At 35.8% G+C, this 22,488-nt stretch overlaps 2 protein-coding genes across 3 annotated transcripts; one reads left to right on the top strand and one right to left on the bottom strand.

Annotated features, from left to right (window-relative positions):
• Positions 1 to 161: 161 nt before the first annotated feature.
• Positions 162 to 5,624, top strand: LOC135137093 (uncharacterized). 2 transcript variants are annotated; one of them, XM_064066652.1, is made up of 2 exons: positions 162 to 459; positions 716 to 5,624. In XM_064066652.1, exon 2 carries the CDS (start codon positions 744 to 746, stop codon positions 5,052 to 5,054), a length of 4,311 nt encoding a protein of 1,436 aa, XP_063922722.1. In that variant the 5' UTR covers positions 162 to 459; positions 716 to 743; the 3' UTR covers positions 5,055 to 5,624. The 2 variants fall into 2 exon arrangements, with proteins under 2 accessions (XP_063922722.1, XP_063922712.1); XM_064066642.1 differs by having other exon boundaries at positions 162 to 490.
• A 24-nt stretch (positions 5,625 to 5,648) lies between these two features.
• On the bottom strand, positions 5,649 to 22,065 carry LOC135137106 (activated Cdc42 kinase Ack). Its single transcript, XM_064066665.1, has 8 exons — positions 21,924 to 22,065; positions 21,407 to 21,609; positions 20,765 to 21,351; positions 20,194 to 20,717; positions 14,440 to 14,663; positions 13,161 to 14,392; positions 6,210 to 6,382; positions 5,649 to 6,159 (listed from the first exon to the last, which is right to left on the bottom strand). Exons 2-8 carry the CDS (start codon positions 21,564 to 21,566, stop codon positions 6,066 to 6,068), a joined length of 2,994 nt encoding a protein of 997 aa, XP_063922735.1. The 5' UTR covers positions 21,567 to 21,609; positions 21,924 to 22,065; the 3' UTR covers positions 5,649 to 6,065.
• Between the last annotated feature and the right edge of the window lie 423 nt (positions 22,066 to 22,488).

Here is a 22,488-nt window from a genome sequence, read left to right as displayed (position 1 = left end):
TGATTTTGACATTTACCATTTGGCGATGGCGTTAAAAAATAGAAACGACAAAATACAGAGTAGTGGTTTCTGAATAACAAATGAACGTAATAAGAATTGTAAAAGATGATTTTTTTTTGTTTAGTAACTTTGGGGGTCGTGTTGGCAGCCCTGAGTTTTGACACGACTAATTAACCCACGATGACGTTAAAAAATCGAAAGCGTAAAAAAATACGCCTTTTGCGATAATGTGGGATTGGGGATCATTTGCTGCGTTCGTATGCTTCGTAAGAGTTGATAGAGCGTCTCCCGGGGCAATTTCGTCAATCCCGGCTCGAGAATTTGTCGTTATGCTATTGGCACCTCTGCGAAATGCAAATGCTTGTGGCTGTAATGGAGCGCCATTTTATTAACCTTTTAGGCGGGGAGACGTATTTGTTGATAAATATGTGCTCGCAAGTGTTAAATAAAAACGTTCCAGTTAGTATTATAAAACGTTAATTGCAACCCGGTATGTCGCACAATTAGTTCTCCATCACATTTCAAACTTTTCCAACTTTCGCAACGTGAGACAAGTTCTCGCGAGTTGTGTCCCCACAGAATCACGATCACTCCAAAGTGACTAAAACGTGACGTGTAAAAATCAGCATGGTCTGTTAATTCCGACCCGTAACTACATAAATTTAGTGATTGTCAGTTGAAGGGTTATGAAATTAATGAGCAACTTGTTTAACAGATTATCAACCCAGTGGAGTGGAATCGGCATGGAAGATGGATTAAATGGTATTTCGTCCGAGACCGAAGCCGCAGATCATGTAAGCAATGGCGCAGCCTCCCCAATAATGGCAAACTCCTCTGAGCCAGAGGAAGCCGTTAAAGACGACGTTGTTAAAGTGAACGGAGACGCCGAACAAATTTCCAATAACGAAGAGTACAGCTCCGAGAGCGACGCTCTCATCATCGACGAGAGCGCCCCCGCGAAGAAGAAGCTCCCCAACTCGCCGAAAACCGACATCATCCCCCACTTCAACCCCTACTTCAACGAGTCGCTCTTCGAGCTGTCCCAGCAGCACCAGACCGACGCCTCGCTCAAAGACGCCGCCCCGCCCAAGCCCCACAAGCACAAGCGCGTCAAGGCCAAGAACAGCCCCAAGTTGCGCGAGTACGCCCAATATCTAGGCCTGCAGCCGACCGTGCAGTTCAAGTGTTCGCGATGCGGCCGAGCCGGCTTCGAGTCCCTCACCACGTTGAACGAACACATCGTCCAGTGCACCGATGAGCCGAGCGCCGAGCCGCAGACTCAGGAGAACCCGTCGTCGAGTTTCAAGTTGACGCGGAAAGTGTTCCTGTGTTCGGCGTGCGGGACTTACTACGAGAACTGGAACTTGTACTTGCACATGATCGAGGTGCACAGACGCTACTTATGTTTATATTGTTTGGGTATGTTTTCAGTATTAGACGACTTGTGTTTGCATATACAGTCGAGGCATAATCTAGAACCGGGACACAAAGACAGCTTGGACGATTTTTTTAGTGCTTATTCGGAACCGTGCTACATCGTCTGCTGCGAGTGCAACAAACTTTTTAACGAACAGGACAATTTTTTCTACCACAATTGTGCCGGACGCGACAAGACTAAGACCCCCGCGCAGAAGGCGAAAATCGCGCTGAAAGCGAAGCAGCAGATCAGACCCGAGGATCACGTCACCGGCGAAACGCTGATCAACGGAAATTCGGAAAACGAAGCGAAAGAGAGCGACGACAAGCGGGAGCTAGTTTCCAAGGAAACGGAAGCGGCTGACAGACCGTCTGATGAACCCGCCAGTGAAAATAAAATAGAGGAAATCGTGGAAATCGTGTATTCGACCGACGACGAGCTGGATTTCCGAGGGTTCACGGAGGCCGGAGAGCCCGTTTTCAAGAACAATGAGACGGTAGAGGCGGAAAGCGCGGACTTGCCCCAGGAAGCGATGGACGAGGGGATGGAGATCGAGGAAGAGCCCGTGGAGACGCGCAAAGTTCCGAAGTTGTCGCTCAAGCTCAAACTCGGGTCGTTCCCGCAGATCGAACAACACGACGAAGAAGCGGAGAGGATCGAGAACGACACGGAACAAGCCGAGAGCGACAACGACCTCAACGCAGAAGAACTCGAACAAACCATTGAAAGCAACGACGTGAGTAAAGAGGAAGAAGTTGAAGAACCCACAATCAAAATCGCCGGTACTGACATTACTATAATCGAGCTAGAGCTTGAGCAACCTTTAGATAAGTTCGATATTCGCGTTTTGTTACAAAAATGCCTCAAAGCAACCGCTCCGTTTTGTATTTATTGTAATCACGCCCGTAAGATCGCGGTCAACGGTAAAGAATTGGGGTTGCATGCGATCGGGGAACATCGGTTTTCGGCCGTCGTCAGTAGCATAACAGCTGAAGAACTGATTCCTGAGAGTTTCGTGACAAGAATTAAAGACAGTCTCCCTGAACTGGACAACGTTTTCTTCAGTCTTGAATCTAGTCCTTCAGACGAAGGCGTGACTTTCTCGCACGTCTTTGAGTGTTTCCAGTGCAGGTATTCGACCACCGTTCACAAAGAACTGTATCTTCATAATCGAAAATCGCACGCGAAGAATCTGCTTTTATGCATCATGTGTAAGTCGAACTTCTACAGCTACAGCGAGCTTATTTGTCACCTGTGTCCTGGAATTTATATCCTGGATTACGACGTCGGTTTTCGTTGCTGTATGTGCGTGGGAGACGACCTCCCATCGGCTTTCCGTCTCATGGTTCATCTAAGGAAGCGCCACCACGTCTGCGACGTCTGTCTCGAAATGTGCCATAATCAATACAGACTGTCCAACCACGTCTGGAAGCACAAACTCCACCACTTTTGCTACCGCTGCGGAATCGCCTATAGGAACAAACCGGACATCACGCGCCATCTTTTCTGGAAACACGGAACCGAGAGTGTGTTATGTAAAAAATGCCTACAAAAGAAGTGGCCCCACGTTTACCATTTTTGCGTCCCACCAACCAGTTTCGTCTGCGAAGAGTGCAACCTCACGTTCTCGCGGGCCGTTTCGCTCAAAGTCCACAAAAGACTACACACGGATGAGAAACCGCACGCCTGCACCGTCCCCGAGTGTCCCGACAAATTCATCTCGAAGAAACTCCTAGCCAAACACGAACTAAAACACAAGGAACCACCCGAGGAACCTAAGGTGGAAGTGGAAGAAACGAAAGAGGAGCAGGAAAAGACTGAAGAGAACGAAACGAAAGAAGATAAAACCGAAGAGAAGGAGAAAGTGAAACCCAAAGTGGACGTCTACGACTTACCCGAGTTGAATCTGTCGGAGAGCGACAGCAGCGACTCGGACGACGAAGCGAAAAAACCCGACGAAAGCATCAAAGAAAGCGAAGTGGTCGAAAGCGTGATCGAAAATGAAGTAACTCAACCCCTAGTCGAGGAACCACTAGTGGAGAGTACCGAAGTCGTACCCGAGAACATATGGGACGACTTTAAGAACTATCAAGCTAATAAAGAAAAGTTTGACAATATGTTTAGCGAGACTGACAAAGGTGACCCAAATCAAGCCGACGTGGCGCCTATTGTAGAAAATGAACCCTTGACTCTAGAGATGGCGCTGCGCGACCACGACTACTGTATAGACCCGGATAACAAACCCGACGTGAGTTTTACTGAGGTTAAACCCGACTTGTCACAAAGCGTCGACCATGACTACTGCACGGCGAAAGACCCGGTGAAGTCGGCAGACACCCCTGAAGTGAAAACAACCCCCGAAGAAACTAAAACCCAGAAGAAAACTGACAGTTCGTCGAGCGATTCGAGCAGCGATAGTGACTCGTCGAGTTGCTCCTGCGGCCCGAATTGCTCGTGTAGCTCCAGTTCCGGCAGCTCTAGCTCTAGTTCTAGTTCGGATTCGGATAGTTCGACGGAGGAGGGTAGAAAGCGACAGCAACTCCGACGCGACAAACGACGGCAGCGAAAAACCAAAGACAAAGAACCGGAAACTAAAATCGACGTAGTCGCGAACGACGCTCAAACAATCCCAGAAACACCAATTCTCGAGTCGGATTTAGAAACCACTGAAAGCGAAACCGACGAAGAGTTCTATGATAAACAACCCCAAAAACTCGCGAAGAAAATCTTAGAAGAGAAACGCAACCAGTTGCTTGCGGGGATTGAACAAGCCCCGAATGGTTCCCTCGTGGATAATAGTAGAGCCGCCACTCCGAATCTCCCGGAAGAAGAACAAGTCAAACCCAAGAAGAAATCCAAATCGAAGAAAAAGAAGAAGAAAAAGAGCGAACGGAAAGAAATGGAAGCGAAGGAGTTCCACACACCTAACATTCCGACTCCGTATTATCATCAGTACTACCAGCCGCCGACGGTTGCTCCGATTACGCTGACCCTACCGAGGAACTCTCCGGTTCCGTCGCCGTCGGCTAAACTCCCTTCCACGAACGTCTTTCCCAAAACCGAAGCCGAGCTCCCGCGGGAAGATACCGATGTGAGTTTGCGCGCGTCCAAGCGTCGTCGGGTCCCGAACAAGTTCTACGGTTACTCGAGTGACGAGGAGGACGACAAGTTGGCGAATACTCCGAAGTGGCGGAAGACTGAAGTACCGGCGATTCCGCAGCACTCGTCGATGATGGTACCACCCATTACGATTAAAACGGGGCCGCCTCCGGTGCAGCCGTATCGCACGTCGTACCAGAACAAAGACACGCAGCCGTCGAGGAAGATGCCGTCGATTAAGCTCAAACCGCCGAAGTTGGAGGACGGCGAAAGCGAGGTGGAGTCGAACGACTCGAGTAGCGAAAGTCGCAATATGCTCCAGGTGAACCCCGACGCGCTGTATTGTTATTGCAAGTGTCCGTATGACGAGGTGTCGGAGATGATCGGGTGCGATGCGCGTGATTGTAGTATCGAATGGTTCCATTTCGAGTGCGTGGGGATCATGGTACCGCCGAAGGGACACTGGTACTGTCCAGAGTGCAGGAAAAAAAGACAGCAGAAGAGGGAGTCGCTCAAGACGAAGACGAAGTCGGCGTGAATTTCTTGCGGACTTTGAGTTTTACTATTTAGAAGCTTGTGGAATTGATAGTTACTATTGATATTATTGTATATTGTTATTATTTAAAAAGAGTACGCTTATAGTTTGTTAATTTTGTTGGGTACTACCATCGTTTTGTAATTTATCTAATTTATGGTGGTGATTTTGCAATAAACGTTTAAGTTATTAGATATTTTGATTAGTCTTACGTTGTAGAGATTGTGTCACGGCTTTTGAAATAGTGGAACTCGCCCGCCTAGGTACTAAATTCTGTAAATATTTGTACTTGTACATAGCTATACTGAATTTGTGATTGATGAAAATCCCTTACGTTGTTAATGTATTTTGTAGTTTTACAATTAAGTGGTTTATTTTTCTTGTCGTGTTTACTCTTATAGAATTTGCCAAATTAGATATGTAAATGTGTAAATATTTTTATTAATATCAGCTCTCTCGAAAGAGAACTTTTCCACTGTACGGGAAACCATGTTATTCTAAGATCTGACTTAATTTCAGAGTTAAATTTGATGTTTGTAACTTTCTGATAGGCAAATAAATATCGGGAAGCAATCGCTCGTTTTACTCAAAAACAAATTACAAAAATATATTCGTTTATTGGTTCAATAACAACTAAGTAAGATTGTTCATTATCGCCTAAAATAAATAGTGTAAACTACCACTACACTGAGCCACTTGTAAGCTACAAGTCAGCAGATCGCCGTCTCTTAATTTAATTGAAATAAAGGGAAAGCACACATCTGCCAAATCAAGCGTTTATCAGACAATTTTCGACTGACGAACACCTCAACCAAACACAATAATAAGGCTCTCAACAAATAAATAAGTCGAGCCTTAACAAGAACTTTTAAAATATCTTAAAGCATTGATCTAAATTAACATATCACAAGCAGTCATGTCATGTTGCTACAATAACGATGAATATTTGTTTCCAAGTGGTGAATCTTTGGCACAATGAGTTAAATAATTTCTTTAACTATGTAATATTCGCATTCAGGTATCTAAAATGGCCGAAGCCGCCAACTCCACGTTCCAATTTGTGCGTTGTAAAGCTGCCTCACACTGGTCGCGACTGGCTACACCGAGTCTGCAAAAATATGGCGTAAGTATGCGTAACGGTACACCGGTGGAACTTACTTTAGTAATTTATCTATTTTGATGTGCTTGACGGTGGCGGCCACCTCCCATCCACATGTTTGTAGAGCTTGTAAACAATCGGTGGTATTGACGTCAGGGACACATTCTCGGACTTGACTTATCTTATTATTGCGATATTCCGACGTCATCAGGCGTTCCGCGTCGGCACTTAACTGAAAAATTGGGACATTAAAACATAATTTGACAAAAATTGTTTCGCTGTGTTGCTGCGGATAATAAAAAGTTCTGTGCGGTGTGAAACGCTTCTAGGTTCAAAGGAAACCCAAACTTTATAAGAAATGTTACATGTATTATTTTTACAGCTTTTTGGAAATTCTTTCATAAATAAAAACCAAACACCCTCAAGATTCTTTCATTTATTAAAACACCAGAAGTCCTAAGAACTCCTGCACATTAAAAATAAAACACAATAAGATTCTTTTCAATTCTTTTAAAAATAAAACATCAAAGGTTTCACATTCTTAGAAAAACGCTAGGAGACCCTAAGGCTCTTTCACATCCTTCAAAAGATTTGGGGCTCAAAGATACTTTCAAACTTTTTTAAAAACAAAACATTAGGAGTCCCCAATACTTTGCCTAAGGGAAAGGGTCCCTAAGATTCTTTGGATTCTTTTCGAAATAAAACATCAATGGTCCTAAAAATGCTCTCATATTAAAAAAAACCCAGGGGTATGCATGTTTCTTTTATTTATTTATAAATAAAACACCATAGGTTTCAATTTTTTTTTAAATACTTCCACAAATAAAACACTCGAGAACTCAAGAATTTTTTCCTTCCAAAACTAAAGCACCAGGAGCTTTAAGAACTGCCTCATATTCTTAAAAAAAACTTTCATTCATATTTTTGAAAAAACATTCGAGAACTCCAAGACTAAAGAGTCTTGAAAGAATTTTGAAAAATCTCAATTTTAAAAAAGCTTAGAAAAAACTTAGGATCCCTCAGTGTCCCCTCTCTCATATTCTTAAAAAAACTAGGGTTATCCAAGTTTCTTTTATTTTTTTTTATATAAATAATGCATCAGGGGTTCCAAAAATTTTTTAAATTCTTTTACAAATAAAACACGCGAGTACTCAAGATTTTTTTTTCGATTGAAAAATAAAACACGAAGGGCCCTCGGAACTCTCTCATATTCTTAAAAAAAATTAGGGGCATCCAAGTTTCTTCAAATTTTTTTTTATAAATAAAACACGAGGTTCCAAAATTTTTTTTAAATTCTTTCACAAATAAAACACTCGAGAATTCAAGATTTTTTTCCTTCCAAAACTAAAGCACCAGGAGCTTTAAGAACTCCCTCATATTCTTAAAAAAAAACTAGGGGCATTCAAGTTTCTTCTATTTTTTTTATAAATAAAATACCAGAGGTTCCAAAATTTTTTTCACAAGTAAAATACTCGGGAACTCAAGACTGTTTTTTTCTTTTCAAAAATAAAACACCAGAGACCCCAAGAACTCTTTCATATTTTTGAAAAAACATTCGAGAACTCCAAGTCTTGAAAGAATTTTGAAAAATCTTGGCCACATCTGGTATTTCAATCTTTAAAAAGCTTAGAAAAAACTTAGGATCCCCCAGTGTCCCCTCTCTCATATTCTTAAAAAAACTAGGATTATCCAAGTTTCTTTTATTTTTTTACTAATGAAACTCAAGGTACTCAAGGGTACTCAAAATTTTTTTTTAGATTGAAAAATAAAACACCAAGGGCCCTCAGAACTCTCTCATCTTCTTAAAAAAAATTAGGGGTATCCAAGTCTCTTCAAATTTTTTTTATAAATAAAACACCAGAGATTCCAAATTTTTTTTTAAATTCTTTCACAAATAAAACACTCGAGAATTCAAGATTTCTTTCCTTCCAAAACTAAAAGCACCAGGAGCTTTAAGAACTGCCTCATATTCTTAAAAAAAAAAAACTAGGGGCTTTCAAGTTTCTTCTATTTTTTTTTATAAACAAAATATCAAAGGTTCCAAAATTGTTTTCACAAATAAAATATTCGGAAACTCAAGATTATTTATTTCTTTTCAGAAATAAAACATCAGAAGCCCCAAGAACTCTTTCATATTTTTGAAAAAACATTAGGGAACCCCAAAACTAAAGAGTCTTGACAGAATTTTGAAAAACCTCGGGCACCTCTGGTATTTTATTTTTAAAAAAGCTTAGAAAAAACTTGGGGTTCCCCAGTGTCCCTCTCTTATATTCTTAAAAAAACTAGGGTTATCCAAGTTTCGTTTAATTTTTTTTTTTTATAAATAAAACATCAGAGGTTGCAAAAATTTTTTAAATTCTTTCACAAATAAAATACTCCGGTAGTCAAGATTTATTGTCCTTTGAAAAATAAAACACCAAGGGCTCTCAGAACTCTCATATTCTTGAAAAAAATTAGGGGCATCCAAGTTTCTTCAAATTTTTTTTATAAATAAATCACCAGAGGTTCCAAACATTTTTTTACAAATAAAACACTCGAGTACTCAAGATTTTTTTCCTTTGAAAAATAAAACACCAAGGGTCCTTAGAACTCTCTTATATTCTTAAAAAAAGTAGGGGCATTCGAGTTTCTTCTATTTTTTTTTTTAAACAAAATACCAGAGGTTCCAAAATTTTTTTCACAAATAAAATATTCGGGACCTCAAAATTATTTTTTTTCTTTTCAAAAATAAAACATCAGAAGCCCCAAAAACTCTTTCATATTTTTGAAAAAACATTAGGGAACCCCAAAACTAAAGAGTCTTGAAAGAATTTTGAAAAACCCCTCGGGCACCTCTGGTTTCAAAAATAAAACACCAAGGGCCCTCAGAACTCTCTCATATTCTTAAAAGAATGACTGGGGGCATCCAAGTTTTTTTATATATTTTTTTATAAATAAAACACCAAGTTTCTTCAATTTTTTTTTTAACAAATCACCAGAGGTTCAAACATTTTTTCACAAATGAAACACTCGAAAACTCATGCTCTCATCTTAAAAAAAACTAGGAACATGCAAGTTTCTTTTATTTATTTTTTTATAAATAAAACACCAGAGGTTTCATTTTTTTTTTAAATACTCGCACAAATAAATCACTCGAGAACTCAAGATTTTTTTTCCTTTCAAAATTAAACACCAGGGGCCCCAAGAACTCTTTCGTATTCTTGAAAAAACACTAGGGACACCCAAGACCGAAGTCTTGAACGAATTTTGAAAAATATCGGACATCTCTATGGTATTTTATTTTTAAAAAAGTTTTGAACAAACTTGGAGTCCCCCAGTAACCCCTGTCTCATATTCTTAAAAAAAAACTACGGTCGAACAAGTTTCTGTTATTTTTCTTTTTTTATAAATAAAACATCAGGGGTACCAAAATTAAAAAAAAGCATCCAAGAAGTTCCAAAATTTATTTTTAATTTTTTTCACAAATAAAACATTCGGGAACTCAATTTTTTTTCCTTTCAAAAATAAAACACCAGGTGCCCTAAGAACTCTTTCATATTCTTAAAAAAAAACAAAGGGCATCCAAGTTTCTTCTATTTTTTTTTTATATAAATAAAACACCAGAGGTTCCATTTTTTTAATATTTTCACAAATAAAACACTCGGGAACTCAAGATTTTTTTCCATTCAAAAATAAAATACCAGGGGCCCTAAGAACTCTCCCATCTTCTAAAAAAAAAACTAAGGGCATCCAAGTTTCTTCAATTTTTTTTAATAAATAAATCACCAGAGGTTCCAAAAATTTTTTCACAAATGAAACACTCGGAAACTCAAGATTTTTTTTCCTTTCAAAATTAAACACCAGGGACCCCAAGAACTCTTTCATATATTCCTGAAAAAATATTAGGGACACCTAAGACCGAAGTCTTGAACGAATTTTGAAAAATATCGGACATCTCTATGGTATTTTATTTTTAAAAAACTTTTGAAAAAACTTGGTGTCCCCCAGTATCCCCTGTCTCATATTCTTAAAAAAAACTACGGTCGTCCAAGTTTCTGTTATTTTTCTTTTTTTATTAATAAAACATCAGAAGTACCAAAATTAAACAAAAAAGCATCCAAGAAGTTCCAAAATTTATTTTTAATTTTTTTCACAAATAAAACATTCGGGAACTCAATTTTTTTTCCTTTCAAAAATAAAACACCAGGTGCCCTAAGAACTCTTTCATATTCTTAAAAAAAACTAAGGGCATCCAAGTTTCTTCTAATTTTTTTTTTATAAATAAAACACCAGAGGTTCCATTTTTTAAATTTTTTTCACAAATAAAACATTCGGAAACTCAATTTTTTTTCCTTTCAAAAATAAAACACCAGGTGCCCTAAGAACTCTTTCAAATTCTTAAAAAAAACTAAGGGCATCCAAGTTTCTTCTATTTTTTTTTATAAATAAATCACCAGAGGTTCCAAAAATTTTTTCACAAATGAAACACTCGGAAACTCAAGATTTTTTTTCCTTTCAAAATTAAACACCAGGGACCCCAAGAACTCTTTCATATTCTTGAAAAAACATTAGGGACACCCAAGACCGAAGTCTTGAACGAATTTTGAAAAATATCGGACATCTCTATGGTATTTTATTTTTAAAAAACTTTTGAAAAAACTTGGTGTCCCCCAGTATCCCCTGTCTCATATTCTTAAAAAAAAACTACGGTCGTCCAAGTTTCTGTTATTTTTCTTTTTTTATTAATAAAACATCAGAAGTACTAAAATTAAACAAAAAAGCATCCAAGAAGTTCCAAAATTTATTTTTAATTTTTTTCACAAATAAAACATTCGGGAACTCAATTTTTTTTTCTTTCAAAAATAAAACACCAGGTGCCCAAGGAACTCTTTCACATTCTTAAAAAAAACTAAGGGCATCGAAGTTTCTTCTAATTTTTTTTTATATAAATAAAACATCAGAGGTTCCATTTTTTTTAATTTTTTCACAAATAAAACACTCGGGAACTCAAGATTTTTTTCCATTCAAAAATAAAACACCAGGGGCCCTAAGAACTCCTCCATCTTCTAAAAAAAAAACTAAAGGCATCCAAGTTTCTTCAATTTTTTTTTCACCAGAGGTTCCAAAAATTTTTTCACAAATGAAACACTCGGAAACTCAAGATTTTTTTTCCTTTCAAAATTAAACACCAGGGACCCCAAGAACTCTTTCATATTCTTGAAAAAACATTAGGGACACCCAAGACCGAAGTCTTGAACAAATTTTGAAAAATATCGGACATCTCTATGGTATTTTATTTTTAAAAAACTTTTGAAAAAACTTGGTGTCCCCCAGTATCCCCTGTCTCATATTCTTAAAAAAAAAACTACGGTCGTCCAAGTTTCTGTTATTTTTCTTTTTTTATTAATAAAACATCAGAAGTACCAAAATTAAACAAAAAAGCATCCAAGAATTTCCAAAATTTATTTTTAATTTTTATCACAAATAAAACATTCGGGAACTCAATTTTTTTTTCCTTTCAAAAATAAAACACCAGGTGCCCTAAGAACTCTTTCACATTCTTAAAAAAAAACAAAGGGCATCCAAGTTTCTTCTAATTTTTTTTTATATAAATAAAACACCAGAGGTTCCATTTTTTTTAATTTTTTCACAAATGAAACACTCGGAAACTCAAGATTTTTTTTCCTTTCAAAATTAAACACCAGGGGCCACAAGAACTCTTTCATATTTTTGTAAAAACATTAGGGAGACCCAAGACCGAAGTCTTGAACGAATTTTGAAAAATATGGGACATCTCTATGGTATTTTATTTTTAAAAAAGATTAGAAAAAAACTTGGAGTCCCCCAGTGTTCCCTCTTTCACGTTCTTAAAAAAAGCTTGGGGTACTCAGATTTTTTTTAATTTTTTTTTATAAATGAAACACCAGAGGTTCCAAATTTTTTTTCTTTTCAAAAATTTTAACACCAGGGGCGCCGAGAAGTCAAACATTAAGGATCCCCAAGAATATTTTATTTTTAAAAAAGTACCAGAGGTGCCCGATTTTTTTTGTAAATTCTTTCACAAAGAAAACACTAGTGGACTTTTTTGCAAAAAAAAAACACTTGGAGGAGCCCGAGACTAATTCAAACTTTTTTAAAAAGAAAGCATTAGGATGCCCCGTTTCTTAAAAAACAATTTTAAACTCTTATCTAAAATAAAGCACTAGGACTTTCCCAGATTTTGAAAAATATAACATGAAGATTTCAAGTATTACTTTACATTCTTTAAAAAATACATTCCCAAAAATATTCTAAAAAAACCAAACACACATACACACACACTGGGACTCCTAAAATTCTTTAAAAATCTTAAAAATAAAGACTAGGAATGGCCGAGATTTTTAAAAACACTTTCACATACATATAAAATTCCAGGGTGCCAAGAACTCTTTTACATTAAAAATACCCCACACTAGGGACCCCAGAGATTCTTCTGATTTCTTTTAAATATGAAACACCAAGGGTCTCAAATACTCATTTGCATTATTAAAAAAAAAACACGTTTCAAGTGTCTTTTAAACTTTTTTTTAATAAATAAAACATCAGGGGTTCCATGGATTTTCAAAAAAGAAAACACTAGTTGGGAGTTGCCCAAAAATTTGTTAAATTCTTTTACCAGGGGTCCCAAGAACTCTTTCATATTAAAAAAAAAAAATCAAAGGATTCTTCCATTAAAAAAAAAACAAGATTCTTTGGCATCGTTAAAAAACACACACTCTTAAAAATAAAACACCAGAGATCCATTTTTTGTCCTTTCAAAAATAAAACACCAGAGTCCCAAACATTCTTTTAAACCCTCCTACAAATAAACACCTGGGAGCCCCAAGACTATTTTTCACATTATTTAAAAAATAAAAGGCTAAACGCAGATTTCCGAAAGCTGAATTGTCACTAAATTTTTCATGCGCCAATCAGGTATCTCTAAACGCCTCATTAAAAGCGTGATTAACTTAACCTCAATCAAAACCAACCCGTATTCAAACGTTCGTTACCTGCCCCTGCTGAATCTTGCGCTGAATCTGCTGCATGCTCTGCACCATCGGCGACGGCGGCGCCGGTCTGTGCGGCTTCAGCGTCTCCTGCGGCACTTGGCTGTACGGCGTTTCGGCGATCTCCGCGTAAACAGCATCAGGCACTTCGCTATACTGTCTAATCGAATTATACGACCCGTAAACGCCGGTCTGAGTATTGCACGAACTGAACGAATTCTGCGACGACGTGGGTTGCAGTAAGTACGACGAATTATACAAATTATCCGCGGCCGTGTGACAATTATCGTAGAAATTCACCCCCGAGAGCGACGCGCGGTCGAAATCCGACACCGGGTCGTAATGGTGGTAGTAATTCTGACTAGACTGAGCCGGAACGTCGAAGTTCTTGCACTGCTTGACGTTACCGTTCTCTTTGGAGAAATTCTCGTACCAAATCTGGTTGAAAACGTTCGTAGTGTCGTACTTGGAGCCTTTCGTGTAGATTTCTTCCAGGTTGGAGTAGGTTCCGTTTTGGACTTTGGGTGGTAGGGCGGCGGTGTCGGATTTTTTCGCGGCTTTGAGGTTCGGCGGGGGTGGCTGCAGGGGTGGGATTTCGGTTTTAGTGAGTAGGTATTTTTCGAGGTCTTGGACGAACTTCGTGTCTTGGTTGTTTGGCACTTCGTTTAGAGTCATTAGAGACAGGTCGTTGGTGATGGAGACGGGAGTGGCGATTTCTTTGGGGGCGGCGCTGACGCCTTTGGAGGTGGCTAGTTGCACGTCGGTGGATTTATAATTCACGCTTCTGTTAGTAATATCACTTTTAATATATCCGTTCTGTTTTGTTTCGTTCGGCTGGGAGTACATAGGTAACTGAGTGTAAGATTTGCGAGGTTCGGGTGAGAACACTCTGGAAGTATCAAACGGATCGTCTGAGGGTTGTTCAAGGAGCTGAGTGTTATAATAAGACGGGGGTTGTTGGTAGGGCGGCGGCGCACTAGTTGGTTGATAATCCGCAAACTCTTGCATTACATCTATGGGTTCGTCTATTATCGACACACTTCGTGAGTCAGCGCTGACGTTGCTTTGTTTCGACGAACCCATGGCTTCTGGCGACAAGTCAATCAATACCCCTTCACGAGACGTTTCTAATTTTGGCTGTGGAGGCCTCTGAGGCTTCACTTTAAAGCTGCCTTCGTTCGTTAACTTACGGTAATTAAATTGTTTATCACTGGGTTTTTTGTGCAGACTGTTTGCTACAACGAAAAAATTAACAGTGGGTTTTGGCGAGAAAATTACATACTGTTCTTTTTCCTATCACAGAGTTGTGGAGATGGTTTTGCGTCACGGGTGATTCCTAGCACGTCTGGAGGTTCCATGGGGTTCCTAAGGTACATATCGTCTATGTAGGCAGGACTACCCCATGAGTCCCCAAAGGCGGAACCATGGCCCGTGTGGATGAAGGAGTTTTGCAAGGGTTTGCTGATGTCTTCGGACTGTTTGGGGCGCATGGGGTCGACTAAACACCTAAACATTGGGGGTCCTACGTTACAAACTGCTCGAAAAATAACATTGTGTTCAAAATATCAGTTATTCGGTCAACGGGACTCAGTTTACAGGCAACACAACTGCGAGCATTGTTGGTAAATCTAGTTTCTTAAGACCAATCATAAAAACTAATTTTGATTTTTTGCTGGCAAAAAGTATGTTATGAGAATATCTTACAAGAAATAACAATGGCACGTCTTTCAATGATTTCTTCATAAAAACGGTTTAAAAATCAAAACTAATAAGGCGGAAAGGATCATTGAAGTAAAAAAAAGACCTTGGCTAAACAACCGTGACAACGCGAAAGAATTACGCGCCAAAACACCGTGAAAATATGTCTTACTTATGCAAGAACACTTCAGGGATATATGAAGAATGTTTCTAAAAATTCTGTAGCCAAATTTTCAAAATCGAAACAATTTTATTTTTGGCAATATTTCAATGTGGTTACGCTTAAAAAAAGTCCTTTATGAGTTTCTTAACACATTTATGTAGCTTAAGTCACTCAGAGGAGCTATTTCTCTATTATATTAACAGACAAATTTAATAAAAAAATAAGATGTCGTCTAGTAGGTGATGAAATTTATTTTTCAAATAATAATGTTGGCATTGTAACTGTTTCATTCTTTATTTGACAGTTTTCAACCATTTTCGGCTTCGTTTCTTCGAAAATTTCTATCGTTCTTTCAAAATTGCAATTTTTACAGTTCCAGTAGCAAATGGTATAAGAAAAAAATTACAATTAACACTTTTTTTTTTACTTTTTTCACATCCTAGATTCTATTGGCTTCCACTCCCACTCCATAGCGGAACCTAATTAGCCCCGCCCACCCACCCGGTCTTTATTTCAGTGATTAATTTTATCCGGTCTGACTAAAATGAATGATCTTATACTGGGTAAAAATAAAATTAGTCCTTAGAATGAGAAAACTGGGGGTGGGCAGGGCTAGTACTTGATAATGATAAGATAAAACTGATTTTGGCAAATGATATATCTCCCAAGAAAATAGAGGGTGGGTGGGTGGGGCTAGTCCTTGCTAAGATAAGACTAATTTTGGCAAATGACATATCCTCTAGGTAAAGAGAGGGTGGGTGGGCGGGGCTAGTACCTGCTAAGATAAGATTGATTTTGGCAAATGACATGAAATTGAATTATCGAAGAATTAAAAATTTTAAAAATCGAAAAATTAAAAAAAAAGAAATTCAAAAATTCCCAAAACTGATAATGTTGAAAAAATTGAGAAATCGAAAACTTGCAAAATCCGAAAATCTAAAAATCGAAAAGTCGAAAAATTTTTAAAATCGAAAAACCAAGATGGCAAAATTAAAAAATCGAAAATTGAAAAATAGAAACATTGAAGAACTGAAAAATCGAAAATCTAAAATTTAAAACATTGAAAAATTCAAGTATCGAAAAATTGTAAAATCGAGAAATCCAAACATGAAAAAAAAAAAAAAAATTGGTAAATCTAAATTTAAAAATCGAGAAATTGAATAATCGGATAATTGGAAAATACAAAAACTAAAAAAAAATCGGAAATTTAAAAATTCGGAAAATTGAAAAATTGAAATAAATAGAAGAATTTTAAAAACTGAAAAATGAAAATATCGAAAAGTTGAAAAATTGAAAAATCGAAGTATAAAACAGTGGAAAAAATGAAAAATCTAAAGTTTAACGAAAAATTGAAAATCCAAAAGTGAAAAATCGAAAAGTCAAAAAATCGAAATATCGAAAAATCCCAAAACTGAAAGAAATACCCAAAAAAATTGAGAAATTAAAACATTGGAAAATTGGGAAATCTAAAAACTAAAAAAGCAACGTCAAAAATCGTAAGCTTAAAAAATCGAAAAACTGAAGCATTGAAAAAGTAAAAATTGCATAAATAGGAAAATTGAAAATTTAGAAACGTCAAAATTTGAAAAATTGAAAAATCGAAATATTTAGAAATCGTAAAATTGAAAAGTCGTATTCTTTAAACATCGGAAAATTGAGAAATCGAAAAATAAAAAAATCGAAGAATCGAAAATTTGAAAAATGGAACAATTGAAAAAGTCCAAAACTGAAATATTGAAAAATCTAAAGTTGAAAAATGGAGAAATCGAAAAGAAGAAAATCTAAAAGTCGAAAAATTTTTTAAATCGAAAAACCAAGATGGCAAAATTAAAAAATCGAAAATTAAAAAATAGAGACATTGAAGAACTGAAAAATCGAAAAATCTAAAATTTAAAACATTGAAAAATTCAAGTATCGAAAAATTGTAAAATCGAGAAATCCAAACATGAAAAAAAAATTAATAAAAATTGGAAAATCTAAATTTAAAAATCGAGAAATTGAATAATCGGATAATTGGAAAATAGAAAAACTAAAAAAAATCGGAAAATCGGAAATTTAAAATTTCGGAAAATTGAAAAATTTAAATAAATAGAAGAACTGAAAAATCGAAAAATCTAAAATTTAAAACAATGAAAAATTCAAATATCGAAAATTGTAAAATCGAGAAATTGAATAATCGGATAATTGAAAAATCGAAAAACTAAAAAAAAAAATATCCGAAAATCGGAAATTTAAAAATTCGGAAAATTGAAAAAAATAGAAGAATTGAAAACTCGAGAAATCGAAAAACCTAGAATTTTAAAAATTGAAAAATTAAAACATCGAAAAGTTGAAAAATTGAGAAATCGAAGTAAATATATAATAAAACAGTGGAAAAAATGAAAAATCTAAAGTTTAACGAAAAATTGAAAATCCAAAAGTAAAAAATCGAAAAATCAAAAAATCGAAATATCGAAAAATCCCAAAACTGAAAGAAATACCAAAAAAAATTGAGAAAACTAAAAATTGGAAAATCGGGAAATCGAAAAACTAAAAAAGCAAAGTCAAAAATCATAAGCTTAAAAAATCGAAAAACTGAAGCATTGAAGAAGTAAAAATTTCATAAATAGGAAAATCGAAAATTTAGAAACGTCAAAATTTGAAAAAATGAAAAATCCAAATATTTAGAAATCGTAAAATTGAAGAGGACAAAAATTGAGAAGTCGTATCATTTAAACATCGGAAAATTGAGAAATCGAAAAATAAAAAAATCGAGGAATCGAAAATCTAAAAAATGGAAAAATTGAAAAATTCCAAAATTAAAATATTGAAAAATCTAAAGTTGAAAAATTGAGAAATTACAAAAATTGGAAAATTGAGCAAAGTCGAAAAATCGAAGAATTGAAGAAATGAAAAATCGACACTTCGGTAAGTCGAGAAATGGAAAATTCTAACATAGATTAATTTAGAAATCGGAAAACTGAACATTTCGCAATGTCAAAAATTGAAAAGTAGAAATACTGAACAACTGAATAATCAAAAAATCGAAAAATCTAAAATTTGAAACATTGAACAATTAAAATATCGCAAAATTGAAAAATCGACAAATCCAAACATCAAAAAATCAAAAAAAAAAAATTCGAAAATCTAAAATTTAAAAATCGAAAAACTGAAAAACCGACAAATCGAGAAATGGAAACTCCAGAGTTTAAAAATTTGAAAAATCGAAACATTGAAAAGCCCAAAAGTAAAAAATCGAAAAACCGAGAAATCCAAAAATTGAAACATCGAAAAATCGTGGAGTGGAAAGCCGAGAAAAAAGTTAAAAAATTAAAAATTGATAAATCGAGAAATTGAACAATCAAAACATCAACACACCTGAATTCGAGAAATCAAAAAATTGCAAAATCGAAAAATTTTAAAAAAGAAAAACTGGAAAAATCGAAGTATAAAATTGTCGAAAAATTGAAAAATCGAAAGTTAAAAAAAAAATTGAAAATCCAAAAAGTAGAAAATCCAGGAGTCCAAAAATCGAAATATTGGAAAATCCAAAAAGTAAAAATCGAAATATTGGAAAATCCGAAAACTGAAAGAAATGTCCAAAAAATTGAGAAATTAAAAAATTGGAAAAATCAGAAATTAAAAAACCTGAAAAATCGAAAAATTGAAGAATTGTAAAAAATCGAATCTTTGGGAAGTCGAGAAATTGGAAAATTAAAAAAATAGTTCAAAAACCGGAAAACTGAAAATTTAGAAAAGTCAAAATTTGAAAAACTGAAAAATCATAAAATTGAAGAGGACAAAAATTGAGAAATCGTATCATTGAAACATAGGAAAATTGAGAAATCGAAAAAAAAAATCGAGGAATCGAAAATTTGAAGAATGGAAAAATTGAAAAAGTCCAAAACTAAAAGATTGAAAAATTGAAACATCCAAAATTGAAAAATCGAGGAGCCGAGAGGAAAAGTTAAAAATTGGAAAATTGATAAATCGAGAAATTGAACAATCAGAACATCGACACACCTGAATTCGAGAAATCAAAAAATTGAAATCGAAAAATTTTAAAAAGGAAAAATTGGAAAAATCGAAATATAGAAGAACTGAAAACTCCAGAAATCGAAAAACCTAGAATTTTAAAAATTGAAAAATTAAAACATTGAAAAGTTGAAAAATTGATAAATCTAAAGTTTGAAAATCCAAAAAGTACAAAATTCAGGAGCCCAAAAATCGAAATGTTGGAAAATCCGAAAACTGAACGAAATATCCAAAAAATTGAGAAATTAAAAAAATGGAAAAGTGAGAAACTGAAAAACCTGAAAAATCGAAAAATTGAAGAATTGTAAAAAATCGAATCTCTGGGAAGTCGAGAAATGGAACAAAAATAGTTCAGAAATCAGAAAATTGAAAATTCAGAAACGTCAAAATTTGAAAATTGAAAAATCGTAAAATTGTAGAGGACAAAAACTGAGAAATCATATCATTGAAACATCGAAATCGAAAAATAAAAAAATCGAGGAATCGAAAATTTGAAGAATGGAAAAACTGAAAAAGTCCAAAATTGAAATATTGAAAAATTGAAACATCCAAAGTTGAAAAATCGAGAAATCGAAAAATTTCAATAGAGTATTTATAAACCACAAGTTCAGGACTATGCTACTTTTTTACATTTAAATAACATTTATTTAACAAAATTGTAAGATAATCATGATCGACTTCTGGGAGGCATCAACGGATAAATCTTGACTAACGATTTAACATGCTTCCAATAACTATAGATTGGAAAATGGTTTTTTTTTTCAAAAATCTTGACGTCTAAGGTAAAAACTCAACACGGATTCATAAACCATAAACGGAGGATACAAAATTTATATTACATCAACTATTGTAAAATTTGGAGATTACGTCATTTTATTGTTGATGTTCAAGAACTTAAGAGTCGATATTGGCCTGAGTTCATAAGATAACATAATGGCACAATTTTAACAATTTCGACCATTTTTCAATAATTTTCGAAACTTAGCTAAAGCCATTTTTTGCATATTGCGATGTCTAAAAGTAATTTTTTTCAGAATCGCCAATTGAAATACCGCAATTTTTACAATTATTAAAAAATTTCAGTTTCAGTCCGAATTTTCCGGAAATCTTTATCATATGGTATTTACTTAGACACTAAAAAAAAAGTACAAAAAAAATTACCGTGCAAAAAACCCAATATCGAACGTCCTCTGATTCTGCCCCTTCCACCAATACAACTCGGCGCTCCCATCAATAATGGCAATTTCGTCTCCCTCTTGAATCTTCAACTTATTTGGTTCATCCTGCCCCGAGAGCGCCTTCATCACCGGAGTTTTATTCTTCCGGAAAAACTCCTTCAAAGCCGCAAACGTCGGTCTCTCAGTCGGATTTTTCAACCAACACTGAAGCAAAGTGCTGTACACAGCTGGAGGACAAGCTTCCGGTTGCTGCAACCTCTCCCCCTCCTTATCAATCTTGCGCAAAATTTCCGACCCGATCAAACCCATCCACGGATCCTCCCCAAACGTGAACATCTCCCACACCGTAACCCCAAACATCCACGTGTCAGACGCGTGGCTGAACTGTCGTGAGCGCAAAGATTCAGGTGCACACCACGGAAAAGGAACTTTTTTGTGCTCGGTCATAACATAACAATCTTCTTCTTGTGGAAGAGCTCTCATCAGTCCAAAATCACCAATTTTAATCTAAACACACTATCGTTATTACAGAAAAGTGACAAGCGAAAACCGACCTTATCTACAGCTGCCAGAAGAACGTTTCTACAAGCTAAATCTCTATGGAGAAAGCGTTTATTTTCTAAGTATGCCATTCCAGTGGCCACTTGTGTGGCGTATTCGCACAACATGGGTACAGGTGTTTGTTGGCACTGTTTTCTGAGGTAGTCCAACAAAGACCCGAGGGAAGCTAATTCAGTGACCATCATCATGGGTTGTGATAGCACCACGCCATACAAGCGGATTAAATTCGGATGACTTAAAATGTGCATAGCTTGGACTTCTTTAATGAAATCTTCAAAAATCCCAGGCTGGTTGAGAGCGTCTGCTTTTAGAATTTTAACGGCGACGGGTAAAATTCTGCCTTTGGGGCTGCTCCATTCCCCCTTTCGTACCACTCCGAATGACCCATCACCCAATTTAATCGACAGAGAAATCTGAGATTCTTGAATCAGACACGACGTGAAGTCATTCAAAGTCACACTTTCATCGTTTTTCTTCAAGGTGGACGTTTTATTTGCTACAGGAATTAACTTATTGATTAAATTACGCTTCTTGAGTTGTCCTTTTTTCTTCTTAACAGCTTCTAATAATCGTCTAGCGCCTGAGGGTGATTTAAGTGTTAATTGGGAACTAATTGAAAACAAATTTGTTGTTACCTGGTTTGCTCAGTCCAATATTCTCTAAATCACTTGGCGTCACATAATCAAAATGTTCTAATCTCGTAATTTGAAGATCGTCTCTAAGGGGGATCAAAAATTGGCTTAATTGCACATCAACCAACACGTCTCGAATCAAGTCAAGACCATCTTCAGCCATTTTATGAGTTTTCAAAGCTGTCACACTATCTGCATAACTGATTCTGGGAAACACAGTGATTAGATTGTAGTGGGAAAGATTCTGATGCAAATCGCGTTAAAAGTGAAAGTATGGTTTAAATCTTCCTAACCTTACACGATTCTTAAACGAATTAGATAATCCACTCGCAAAAATAATTATTTATTTAGGCTAATTTTTATCGATTGTTATCTTCCTATTAACCGTGAGTAAATTTGTTGAGTTACTTAACGATAAAAGACTATTGTTGAGAAACAGGAAATATGCTATTGTTAAAGAAACTTCTCACTGATTACTTATTTACGACAAATTTATTTTTGTTATCGAATATTGACTTACCCGAGAGGTCAATGGTCATTCAGGTTTTATTCGCAGTAAAATCGTAAACGAGATTTTATATTCACTATTACATATAAACAATTATAAAAACCACAAGGACAACGTTTATTGGCTTGACAATGACAGGATGTCAAACTTCATGCAAATGATGTTTGTTAGTGGGCGCTGCCAACCACATCACTAATTCACTAACTCAAACTCACTAAACTCCTAAAGCTGCCTTCACCACTGAAACGTAATAAAGACGGTCTTACACCGTCAATAGTACACCAGAGAACGTCCTAACCGGTTTCCACCATAATTTCTTGCTGTTTCAACTTCCGAATTCTCAGTTTTCCGAAATTTTAGTTTGGGAACTTTTCAGTTTCCTCCTATTTATTTTTTTTCTCTTCAATTTTACGATTTTTAAATATTTCGATTTTTCATTTAATTGATTTTTTAGGTATTTTGATTTTTCTATTTTTCTATTTTTTCAGGTTTCGTTTTTCAACATCACTTTTTTGATTTTTCGATTTCTCAATTTTTTCAATTTTTTAATTTCTCAGTTTTTGGACATTTCAGTTTT

This window comes from Zophobas morio, unplaced genomic scaffold (assembly GCF_036711695.1).
Source record: "Zophobas morio isolate AGI-343-1 ecotype UQ-CSIRO unplaced genomic scaffold, CSIRO_AGI_Zmor_V1 ptg000004l, whole genome shotgun sequence".
NCBI classification, from domain to species: Eukaryota; Metazoa; Arthropoda; class Insecta; order Coleoptera; family Tenebrionidae; genus Zophobas; species Zophobas morio.
Note: the sequence above shows the minus strand (reverse complement) of the source record. Positions and strands in the feature narration are given on the sequence as shown.